The sequence below is a fragment of the Candida orthopsilosis genome (assembly GCF_000315875.1).
Source record: "Candida orthopsilosis Co 90-125, chromosome 5 draft sequence".
Taxonomy (NCBI): Eukaryota; Fungi; Ascomycota; class Pichiomycetes; order Serinales; family Debaryomycetaceae; genus Lodderomyces; species Lodderomyces orthopsilosis.
In genome coordinates this window covers 1,204,773-1,217,659 of record NC_018298.1, presented here as the reverse complement: position 1 = coordinate 1,217,659, position 12,887 = coordinate 1,204,773, and the positions used below count along the sequence as shown (strand labels likewise).

General features: G+C 34.7%; 5 protein-coding genes across 5 annotated transcripts; 4 read left to right on the top strand and 1 right to left on the bottom strand. All coding sequences in view use genetic code 12, as the record gives it.

The window, feature by feature from the left end:
- Positions 1 to 1,146: 1,146 nt before the first annotated feature.
- Positions 1,147 to 3,171, top strand: CORT_0E05450 (Snf1 protein; the record flags this gene model as incomplete). Its single annotated transcript, XM_003870211.1, has 1 exon — positions 1,147 to 3,171. The coding sequence occupies one exon, from the start codon at positions 1,147 to 1,149 to the stop codon at positions 3,169 to 3,171; it is 2,025 nt and encodes a 674-aa protein (XP_003870260.1).
- A 535-nt stretch (positions 3,172 to 3,706) lies between these two features.
- CORT_0E05440 (Hst3 histone H3 K56 (H3K56) deacetylase) lies at positions 3,707 to 5,263 on the top strand (the record flags this gene model as incomplete). The annotated part of the gene is made up of 1 exon (XM_003870210.1): positions 3,707 to 5,263. The coding sequence occupies one exon, from the start codon at positions 3,707 to 3,709 to the stop codon at positions 5,261 to 5,263; it is 1,557 nt and encodes a 518-aa protein (XP_003870259.1).
- Positions 5,264 to 5,800: 537 nt separating this feature from the next.
- Positions 5,801 to 7,801, top strand: CORT_0E05430 (Pex29 protein; the record flags this gene model as incomplete). Its single annotated transcript, XM_003870209.1, has 1 exon — positions 5,801 to 7,801. One exon carries the CDS (start codon positions 5,801 to 5,803, stop codon positions 7,799 to 7,801), a length of 2,001 nt encoding a protein of 666 aa, XP_003870258.1.
- Positions 7,802 to 7,902: 101 nt separating this feature from the next.
- On the bottom strand, positions 7,903 to 8,700 carry CORT_0E05420 (Snm1 protein; the record flags this gene model as incomplete). Its single annotated transcript, XM_003870208.1, has 1 exon — positions 7,903 to 8,700. One exon carries the CDS (start codon positions 8,698 to 8,700, stop codon positions 7,903 to 7,905), a length of 798 nt encoding a protein of 265 aa, XP_003870257.1.
- Positions 8,701 to 10,751: 2,051 nt separating this feature from the next.
- On the top strand, positions 10,752 to 12,887 carry CORT_0E05410 (Sef2 zinc cluster protein; the record flags this gene model as incomplete). Its single annotated transcript, XM_003870207.1, has 1 exon — positions 10,752 to 12,887. One exon carries the CDS (start codon positions 10,752 to 10,754, stop codon positions 12,885 to 12,887), a length of 2,136 nt encoding a protein of 711 aa, XP_003870256.1.

The window sequence follows — 12,887 nt, the reverse complement described above, 5'->3', positions numbered from 1 at the left end:
GTCTGTCAGTATCTGGCGTAAACCTCAAGATCAAAAGAATATCATTGGATCACAATGTAAACTTTGTTGGGTTTAGGCTGAATATCCGTTTTGCTACTGTTTGTATATGTGTGCGTTTGATAAAAATTGGGGGAGGGTACTATCAGTATTCGTAATCAACACACATATATGTTTGTCATTTGAATTGACAAAGTGGAGAAAAGGATATGTACAGTGTTTATATGTAGTATTTGTGTTTATAGGTACACATCACATTGTTTTGAATTGTGTATTAGCAATTAGGGAAATACAAGACCATGAAATGTCGTCTGAGTTTTGGTAATGGTCACTATCTAAAGGGCATAACAAGAAGTAAGTCGTGAACTAATGATTCTTTGGAAAAGAAGAGGTTAGGTATAGTTTAGGTCTGGCAAAGGACTAGGACAAAACTACGATCTATATTCCTCGTTTAAAGTATTTCAACTAGTCTTACTAGCACCAAGCAATATATAGCTATCTACACTCTAATTCTTTTCTTTCGTTCTTACTTCTATCCCCACTCTTGGCGCTTTTCCTTTTATTAATTGTATCAGTAAGTAGGGGGTATCTTTTAGGGTAATGAAACTTTAGGTGGACACATAAACAGCCCATAAGCAGGCAAACCATTTGTCTGTTGGAAATGGTGTCATGAGTGAACTTCCCCTTCCGTCAGAGCTTTAAATTACTTAGATGAAGCTTGCGATATAATAGACGAATAACACCTTTTTGAAAATCATACAGACAAAGTCTGTACAAAGAACTCTGCATGCCATATTATACAAAGTGTAAACGGGCGCACAGCACAGAGAGCTTGATGAATCTAATTACAAAATTTGCATACTTTCAGCATGAATTTTTACAGGACATACCTTGTTTGATGTGTATTGTATTGGTGATGATGATGAAGCGTGTTGCAAAACTTCGGTTGGTGTCGCGATTTGAAAACAATTGACACTCTGTAAAATTAGTCACACGCATTCTCTCATTCAACAATAATCCCTCCGAAAATCTGAACAGCAAAATTGGTCTCTACGTATTACAACTCCGTCTAGTGATCTAATCTATTGTTTCTCCAAACACAACCTGTATCAGATAGAGGGGGTTAGACTTACTAAATATTTTTACAATATGTCTGAATCCAATGATATGCAAGTGGATCAACAACTGACCCAACAACAGCAGCAACCTCAACAAATAATTCAACAACCTCAACCTCAATATAGTAATCTACAACCGCAATCACAACAGCAACAGCAACAGCAACAGCAACAGCAACATCACCACCATCATCATCATCATGGACACCACCACCATAAGGATCAAAATGCCAATACTGCCAACTACATTGGGAAATATCAGGTACTTAAAACACTTGGTGAAGGATCATTTGGTAAAGTCAAATTAGCCCAACATACAGTTACTGGTCAAAAAGTTGCCCTCAAGATCATTAATCGTAAAACCCTAGCCAAGTCAGATATGCAAGGTAGAATTGAACGAGAAATTTCGTATTTACGTTTATTAAGACATCCTCATATTATTAAACTTTATGATGTTATAAAATCCAAAGATGATATCATAATGGTTATTGAATATGCTGGTAAAGAGTTATTTGATTATATTGTTCAACGAGGTAAAATGCCTGAAGATGAAGCTAGACGGTTTTTCCAACAAATTATTGCTGCTGTTGAATATTGTCATCGACACAAGATTGTCCATCGAGATTTGAAACCGGAAAATTTGTTATTAGATGATCAATTGAATGTTAAAATTGCTGATTTTGGTTTAAGTAATATTATGACTGATGGTAATTTTTTGAAAACTAGTTGTGGTTCTCCTAATTACGCTGCACCTGAAGTTATATCTGGTAAATTATATGCTGGACCTGAAGTTGATGTTTGGTCAGCTGGGGTTATCTTATATGTGATGTTATGTGGTAGATTACCATTTGATGATGAATTTATTCCTGCATTATTTAAAAAGATTAGTAACGGGGTTTATACATTGCCTAGTTATTTGAGTTCAGGAGCTAAACATATTTTGACAAGAATGTTGGTGGTCAATCCATTGAATAGAATTACTATACATGAAATTATGGAAGATGAATGGTTCAAACAGGGTATGCCTGATTATTTATTACCACCAGATTTATCCAAGAGTAAACATAAAAAGATTGATATTGATGAAGATGTTATTAGAGCTTTGAATGTAACAATGGGATATGATCGTGATGAAATTATCAATATAATTGAGAAATGTAATAAACATTCATCACCACAACTGCAAAAGAATGAAATATTGGATGCTTATTTATTAATGAAGGAGAATCACTCATTAGTTAAAGATTTGAAGAAATCAAAACTGGATAATGTTGATAGTTTCTTGAGTTCTTCACCACCTCCAACATCAAGTTTGGGTAGTGATAATGGTGCAGGGGGGTCTACTGAAACATCAGCAGGTAGAAATGTTGATAATGTGGGAGGCGCCACTACAGGTGGTAACTATCCTTCACATCCAGCAACCAGTTCAGCACCAGGAGTTCAACAATCGTTAACGTATCAAACATTGGCGGGTGTACCTGATCTATCGCAGCTTCCTAATTCAACAATTGCCATATTACCAACTAGTTTACCATCGATTCATCGAGCATTTATGAGTGAACACCAAGCAAACCCACAACAACAATATCAACCCACACCAACTAAGAAATCTAAAACTAGATGGCATTTTGGTATAAGGTCAAGATCATATCCTTTGGATGTAATGGGAGAAATATATCGTGCATTGAAGAATTTAGGTGCTGAATGGGCGAAACCTACAGAAGAGGAGTTATGGACTATACGAGTTCGTTGGAAATATGACGTCAACACGAACACCACAAGTGATGAAGCACAAAGTAGAACTCCCAATTTGATGAAGATGCAAATACAATTATTTCAATTAGAGCCCAATAATTACCTAGTTGATTTTAAATTTGATGGATGGGAACTGGAAGAGGACCAAGCAGGAATAAGTAATAATGAAGAAAAGAGTGCAGTTAGAGATCCTCATAGACATCAAGATTTGGATGAAGTTGGTAGTTTTTCAGCATACCCTTTCTTGCATTTGGCTACTAGATTAATTATGGAATTGGCCGTTAATAGTCAAAGTGCATAGAAATACTGTGTTAATGTGGTTATAGTTTTGATGTATAATATTTTGATCGTGTTTTAGTGTCTTCTTCTGTATATGTCTCCTTATGTTTTGATTTGTTCCCAATTAAGTTAAATTCAATTTGTTATGTTTATATACAGGAATGTCACTTTTGTACCACAGAAGAGAGAAAAAAAGACCATCAATATTCAATCAGAAGAGGGAAGCCAAGGAGACTTTAAAAGACACTTGGGCAAACACTATTTATCTTCTTAAGAGAGCCAATATACCCTAGCTGCTAACCTATTTACTACACTCCTTTTGCCCTTTTTGGAATAAACTGAGATCATCTTAGGAAAGAAGTTTTTTTTTGTATTATTGTCACTTTACACCACAATTAGCAACCATTGCAATTGAACACCTCTAGGGCAACAATAACGACAACAGCTACATTTTCTATTGCTGCTTACCATTCTTCCTACTCATTGAGGTGATACCGGTGTCTCATATTTTACCAACATTCACCCACAGCAACTACAACTGAGTCTGCCCCCACACAATGCATACCATAAATCTTGATGACGGTAGTAACAAAATAACTGCTGAATGTTCAATTAAACTAAATGAAGCTATTCGCTACATCTCCAAATCCAAAAAGACAACCGTGATCACGGGAGCAGGAATCCTGTGTAATGCAGGAATACCCGATTTCCGATCCGAAAATGGTTTATACAACATGGTCAAACATAAATATCCTAAACAAATTGTACGAGGACAGGATTTATTTGATATCAATTTATTTCGTGATGAAACTTCATTGGAAATTTTTTGTACTTTTATGGAACGATTATACCATTATAGCTTATTGGCTAAACCAACTGAGTCTCATAAATTTTTAAAGCATTTAAAGGATAAGGGAAAATTGTTGCGATGTTATACTCAAAATATTGATTCTTTGGAACAAAATGTAAATTTAAACTTGGGGATTAATCAACTGGATTTTGAAAATGAGCAAAAAGCTAGTGGTGCTGGTACTGGTGCAGGTAAATTTCGTCAATTTTGGAATAACTTGGATGTGGTTCAGCTACATGGAAACTTGCATAAATTATCATGTACTAATTGTTTTGCTGAATTTGAATGGAATAGTGAATTTAAAACCATGTTTAATCAAGGCGTCAATCCAGAATGTTCCAATTGTTACAACAAGTATCAACAACGATTATACCAAGGGAAAAGAATGACAGGACACATTGGTTTGCTAAGACCAGATATTGTACTTTATGGAGAAAATCATCGACAACTGGAGATCCTAAGTCAAGGATTAACTAATGATTTGAAAAGTAAGCCTGATTTATTGATCATAATGGGTACTTCTTTGAAAGTAGATGGTGTAAAGAAACTAGTCAAGAGTTTAAGTAAACAAATTCATGAACGTGGAGGTAAAGTTTTGTTTGTCAACAAGACAAATTTAAGTAAAATGTGGCATCAATATGTGGATTATGAAATATTGTGTGATTGTGATCAGTTCATACGGATATTGAAGGCAGAAATACCCGATTTATTCTTGACTCAAGAACAATTGGATTCAAAGAAATTAAAGAATAAAGCCCATGAAGAGATACCTATGCCTAGTGATGCATATAAATTGATCGTGAAACAAGAGAAAGATGAAGAGACTGAAGATGTTAAAGTGAAACAGGAGAACAAGAGTGTTCAAATTAAAGTGGAATCTGGATCGGCTGAGTTATGCTCACCGTCATCTACATCACCGATACGAATTAAACAAGAGATAACAAATGATATTTTAACTCCACCTGATACCCCAACCAAAAAAAGGAAAAGATCGTCATCTTCACAGCAACAGAGCCAGAAGAAACAGCCATCATTGAAACGAGAACCAAGGGTGAAACTAGAAAAGAAAGTGGAACATAAAGAAGACGGACGGAAGTTAAAACGACCAAGAGGTGGCTCCTCTACAAATGCGTCAGCATTAGACACATCTGCTACAGTGGCTGCTGTTGGTAAGGAGGCTGCTGCATATATGACACCACCTGCGTCATTTGATGAATCAATACCGTTGAAGTTGTATTCACTGCTGCAATTGAATCAATGCTGAAAAATGTAAAACCTTTCTTTATGTATTATTAAAATGGAATGAAAAAGTACCTGTACTATAGTCATCTGACGCCTTATAACTACGCTTTCTTCGTTCGTGTATTCACCATTGCTCCATGTATAGCTGTACTGGTTTAGTGTATTGATGGTGAATGGGGTCTAACCCTCTTAGGTGAGTTTTGCAGTTGCTGCTAAAAAAAAAATAAGTCACTCATAAGCAGCCAAGATCACTTCAAACAAATCCCCCACAAAGACCACCAATAACCCATCTTTACTAAGCTTACAAGAGATATAGTTAGCATATATACCTCTTCATCAATTCATCATATAGACTCCTTTTGATCCTTTCATAACGACGAAGTTCTCTGTGATTGGTGGTACGAGGAAGAAGAAGAGTACCAAGACATTGCTATCCAAATCAACTCAATCTGTATCGGATCTCGTACCAAGTGATAACACCCAATTGCAACAACTACAACCACAGCCACAACAATCTCGATTACCTCTACGTGATACACGTCACAACCGAGTCAAGAGAATGGAATCAGTAACGAATTTACTAGGAAATATCCTATCACTAGATGATGAAACTAAAGCCAATAGTAGCAATGGAGCCAATACCAAGCTGAATCAGACACAATCGACAATGTCGTCATCACTGACGCCGATTAAGAAACGCCGATCATTGGATTTAGATTTCAGCTCGTTTTGGAAAGATAAAGAGGGCGTTACGGGTGATGGAGATAGTCTAGCAACATCGAAAGCTAAAGCAAACGCCATTGCATCTACAACTGGTACAAATGCAACAAGCTCTTCTGGTGGGGCATCATCCGATACATCCGGTGCTGGAACTACTACTAATGCGGCTGCGGCTGCTGCCTCTACTGCTTCTGCTGCTGCTGCAAGTACTGCTAATGTCTCCGCCACAAGTCAAAATTACTATGCTGATAAATTAATGGAAAAAGCTATATCCATGATTATACCTAATGAAATTTATGATGATCAAACCAACAAAATGTTACAGGATCGCCAATTGATGGCGAAGTTACGACCACCGCTAAGTTTTGCACTAATGCAAAAGAACTCCAATAATCTACATCAACGAAACTCGGATATTTACATATTCTTTAATCATGTTTTGAAATATGTCAATTGGATGGATCCGTATTATACTCTTGGAATAACATTGCTCATTACGCATATGATTTTGAAACCAGTGCTATTTATATGTTTACCATGGGCATTACTAGTGGTGAATACGCTAATTCCTCATTATTTAATTATTTACCCCACGGATACCAGTTTCAATAATGAATATCTTGAAGTCAATCCCTACCCACTGCAACAAGCTTTAGAACCAGCAAAATTACCCAAACCAGTTCCATTATTTAGTAAAGAATTTTTCATGAATTTAACTGATACGCAAAATTTCATGACTTTACAAAGTCACATATTTGATTTTCAAACTTGGTTATTTGCTGATTATTTATATTTTAAAAATGAACAGATTAGTTCATTTATTGTGTTGAGTTGTTTGTGTGTCATTGGTGGGCATTTGCTTTGGTTCAATCTGATTGTTATGTTTTTGTTGAATCATACTTGGATTATCAAGCTATGGTGGGTGATTTTACTCTGGGGATTTATTATTGCCATGCATCCTAATCAAAGATGTAAGATCTTGTCATGGGTCTATGAAGAAGATACTAGATTAGATACTCAAAACAGAGTCAATAAAATTGAAGATAAGTTAACTTCAATCTTGATTGATGATGGATTACAACTGGATTTGCAGTTGAATAATAATGAGGATGCTAATTTTATATTTGGTAAATTGGTTGAAGTTTATGAACTACAGAAATTAAATCAAGAAACCAAGATTTGGGAAATGGTTGGGTTTACTCCTGACTTCTATTCTATTAATGATGGAATAAGAAAGTATAACCATACAATTAGGCAACTCAATCAAGAGATTGCTCGTGCTCAGAATAGTAGTGGAACTGCAGTCGTTGATGATGAGGGAAATGATGATGTTGTTGCGCCGACCGTTATTGAACCCAAATCCAATGTTGGTGCTATTGGTGGTAGTGGAGGCATTGGCCATGAACACAATTACCTCACATTGACTAAACGGGAATCAATCAATTTAGTTAAACCTCCCCAAGGTTATAAATTCATTCCTCTGAGTAGATGGACTATAGATTATGATGTCGCTGACTGGGTTCAAGCTAATTTTATTCAAGATTTAGTCGTCATTGATGATGATGAAAAATGGGCTTATGATGTAACGATACAAAATATAACTATCGATAATACCACTACTAGTGAGGAGAAGGCGAAAAATAGTAATGATAATGATAATGGATATAATGAGAATAATTATGGTGGCGACGAGGCGCCAAAAGTTGATCAATTGAGTGATCTTTACGATGGTGAAATTTATAGAAGAAGAAGATGGTTACGATACGTGGCACGTGAAACTTATAAAGACATAGATCGTCCACCAGTCCAACAATCACATCTTGCTTCATGGGTAACGTAAACAAAAGGAGTAATAGAAGAAATAGTACACGAGTTTTTGTATAGCTTAATAAATTTGCTATTAAATGGGAATATATATAGTTTGGATAGTCATAAGCGGCATCACTTTAGGAAGTCTGATAAGTTTAGTGAATCCAATTTTGATGATTGATCAGTTTTACGATGTTTTAAATTGGATAATAAATTTAATTCTGCTTTTCTCTTTTTAGCTCGTTGTTTAGCTAATTTATTCTTGGAATTAGGTTGGTTCAGCTCCGCAGTCGTAGCTGTTCCTGTATTTGTGGCTATCGTATTTGCTTCAGATTCGGGTGTTTCCTCTAGGTCCAACTTTGAGTTCACTGATTGGTTTGATTGAGGGAGCTCTACGGCGTTAGATGATGACGGTTCTGGGGTTTCAACAGTTTTACTAGTGACTTTGTCCTTATTACTACTTTTTACAGTGATGGTGTTTCGTTGTTTTTCACTGCCATCAAGTAAAGGTTCATAGGTTTTATCACCACAACTCAAACATTTAAATCTAAGCCTCCTACTACTCAATGAGTCAGAATCATTTGCACTTTTGCTTTTGTTTTCCCTTTTCTTGCTTTTATTATTTCTATATTTGATCCGTATAGATACATTAACTCCCGGTACAAGTAAAACACCACACGCATGGCATATTTTATGATTAAGCACTAAAGATGATGCTGGAGTGGCAGCTTTGGTAGTAATACCATATGTACTATTGAGTTTATCAAATTGAAGCGAATATAGCTTATTCAATGGTGTTGATATTGATGTTGAATGAATTAAATTGTATAAATGACGTGAACGTAATTGATTGGCATCGAGACTGGTGGTGTGGAATCTCGATTTGCTATTCTTTGATGATGGTGGCTGTGGTGTTGCAGATGAAGACATTGTCTGCCACCTGTATCAATGTTGTGGTTTCTAAAGGTGCTGGAATGCAGGTTCAGTCTTTGAGTGGTTTCAACTGATGAGTTTGCAAGTGTCGCAGTTTTTTCTCCTCTTTTATCGCGACAAGTAAATGGGTAAACCACGAACTACTATGAAATTGTTGTATGATATTATATAGGGAAAGAATAGTAATATGCAATAACTTGTCCTAGATGGACTTATTATGTATGTATATTAAGTGTACTAAACGACTGTCCAAGTAGGGGACGTAAAAAATCTTTACCTCATTTCGTGGTTTTCCTTATACTGTATTGTAATTTTGACTCAAATTATTGCAAATATATCTCTCTCCAAAATCGGGAAGTACTTTACTTCGAAATATTACTTTCACTTTGAAAAAATCTAGTCCAGTCTAACATCACATGGCGAATAATAGAACAATTCATCTTGCCTGCGTGTAAAGAGAGATAATGACTGATCTATATTGTTGGGTGTAACGGGTAGCGCTACTCTTACATTGTCGAAAGAGTGAGCAATTACGAACTTCGGTTTTTAATAACAACGTATCAATATTTATGCCAACCTAAGAATGCAATCTCATTATTGAAATAACATATTTTATTATTGTCCGAATCATTTCATATTACATCTCTCTATAATCAAAATTCTCCGATTAACTGTATCTTACATACTGTAGTGTACTCTGACTTGAAGAGCTCTTCTAGATGTTCAACCCCTATTACAAATTTGGACCCTGTGATTGGCTAATGATACGGACAACAGAAGGAAAGACTTTTTGATAATTCCGATTCATTTTATTTTATCAAAAGATAATATAAGCAGAAAGACAATGCATTGAACACAAAATTTAAGTTTTAACGCCATCCATCTTTGTTTTAGTTGAATTTGTATTGGGTTCTCCTCTGAATACACAAAAAAAGCCGAAATATGGAAATGTAATTTAATAGGTCAACTCCAAAAATAAAAATAACTACTTTCATATGAATAGAGAGACGGAAGTATGCACTGACGATTAAGGTTTAGCCATAGGAAGTCAAGTACAAACCAGCTTACAATAAATGTCAAATCTGAAACACCAGTACTTTGATTGGTTTTCCATTATGTGCCTAAGCTGTAGTACAAACCTAAGAGCTATAGGTTCAGCTAAATGGTGGTTGTCTTTCAAACGTGACAAGTGGCGATTCTTGCAAGTAAGTCAAGATGAGTACAGTCTGTATCTTTATTGTGATATATATCGAGCTGACCAGCTGTGACGAAGTATTGTTGTTTGGGTGCAAAATTCAATAGCAAAGAAAGAATTGGCCAACAAAACTACGAAGTTGTTTCAGCCGTTGTAATAGTCTTAGCTCCGTATTTTGAACAGATCTAAACAATGCACACTATTCCGTATACATCACATGTTTATTTGAAATTTCTTGTCTACTGCAGAAGAGGTGATATCGGTATTTGCAATGACAAATCAAATACATCTGTAGGAAAAGTGAGGGTAATCGCCTGAGAACTCAGTAAGTCTTACGCATTATAAGCGCATATACCCATTGCTCTCTTCTACTTTGTATACACTGTAGTATGATATTTCTATTGTTGCTGTTGCTATTGTTCTTATGTCGTTGTACCTTAAAAAGTAATTGGTGGTTGTGTATTTGGTGGTTTGCGATATTCGGTATTTGTTTTTGTGTTGTGCGCACAAACCTTTCAACAACAACAACCAATCAAATCTAACACAACTTTGATTACTACATACCATCATAGTACTAGAGGTTAACCGATAACACATAAAGACTACATATAATGAACTGACCATCTATAATAAGAGCACATATACACGTACACACAGCCTTTTTTTTATTAACATCACCATAATTCACCTACTTTCATCAACAGAAGTATACCAATATACTACACCAAGAGTAAACGATTTTTGCAACAGATTTACACAGGAGACACATATAACAAACCAAGTCAATCATCAAACACATTTACAACATACTCATATACACACCTTTTATCTATATTACACAGCTAGCTACACCATGATCATGTCATTACAATCACAGAATCGTCTTAAACTAATAATACCTAAACAAAGATCCAAGACTGATAAGATACTCAAAACATGTACTCGATGTCGACAACACAAGACCAAATGTGATGCTTTTCAAACTAATCCCAACCCATGTACTCATTGTTTCAAGAAAAATGTCAATTGTAATTTGGAAATTCTTAGTAAACCAACAGGTAGGGTAAAGACGTTGGATATAGTTGAACGATTATCATGTGAAGTTAGTGATTTGAAGGAACTCATGACTGATCTAATACAGCGAAGAAATGACCTTGTTGAGTTGTTGATTGAGAGGGGAAAACAAATTGAACAAGAGGCTAGTATACAGTGTCATAAACAACAACAAGAACAACAAGAGCTACAGAAACCAAGTCTTAAGAGGATATATACACCGCCAGTCTCTACAATGCAATCATGTCTTAATACCCCATACACGTCACCTGAATCTACAATTGACCTATATACGGAAGCAGATGGAGAGAGCCCGAATGTATCTGACACTTCCAAGTACACAATCAAAGCTAATTACAAAGTTAAACCAATATCTATTACCCATAAACAAGCACAGTTTTATTTCACGAATTATGAACGCAATTTCAACAAATATTTACCAATATTTCCTGATGAATTCTTCCAATCAACAAACTTAATTGAGTTCCACAAAGAAAATGAATTAACTTTCTGGTGTATTATCTTGACATCACATTTAAACCAATATGAACAAGCTAATGAATATAAATCCCTAGCTGAACACGTAAAGTCACTAGTGGTTGATAAATGTTGGTTTAATACCCCAAGATCAGTATACATTATCTCATCATTGTTAATTTTAACTACTTGGCCATTACCTAATCATCAACATACTAAAATAGCTGATAATTTAAGTGTTAAATTCATCAGTTTAATGAAGTCATTGTCATATCAATTTGGATTACATAAGTTGGAATTTATAAATGAATTCAGTCACAAGACCAAAATCAATCTATCACAGGAAGTTAACTTGAACAATCGTATAAGAGAACGAATTTATAAATTTGTCAATATCAATTCCAACTATTGGTTAATTAATTTAGGGTTATCGAATAATAACTATAATGGGTTCAATCAAGATTATATTTTAAACAAGGCTTCCAATATCGATATTCATGATTCATCAATTGCTTCATCCTCAATTAACGATCATTATATCAATTGTCTTTTGAAAATTTCCATGATTCAACTGAAATTGAATGAAAATATGAATGCATTAATTGGTGACTCTTTGGAATTTGGTGAAGATCATATGACGATGAAGATGCTCCCTAATCAACTTAACACGACAAAATTGATTAATTTTAACATGTTTGAAATTATAATTGATGATTTGAAAAAGACATTGTCAATGGTGGATCAAGAGGAAAACAGTGATAATAATAATGACAATGATTCTTTTTGTGGTGATTTATCAAACTTGATTCAAATGTCCATTGCTTATTCTAAATTACAATTGTTTGTTTACTCCCTATCGAAATCAGATATTCCATTACAAGAATATAGAGTCTACATAAAGAAATTAGTATCTTGCTGTATGGAAATTATGCAATTGAGTCAATCACAACAAACAAATTATTTGGATTTACCAATTTATTTTAAATTTCCCATTGAATTAACTTTACTAACGCTATTACGCATTTTCAAATCACCAATATTGCACATCATTGATGAATACAATGAAATAAAAACATGTTTTAATAAAGTTTATGAAACTGTGTTCAAGTTTAAAAATTGGCAATTTATGACTACTAAATTATATCGATTGATTGAAATGTTTGATAAATTATCAAGAGAATTCGTCATTTCACAACTGGTTAACGAAGAGACAAAAAATGAAAACGATGCAGTTGTAACCACGGGTGATTTCTTTTTAATCACAAAGATGAAAAATTATCTTGTTTCTAGTTTACAATATGAAATGATTTGGTTAATCTATCAACATGAACATGTACAAAAGGGCAATGAAGATACACTGGCTCAGCAGTTGAGTTTACAACAATGGAACTCGATTGGTGTTTATGATAATCAATTGATAGAGTATTTGAAAACTAATGAATCGATACTAAACCCTTAA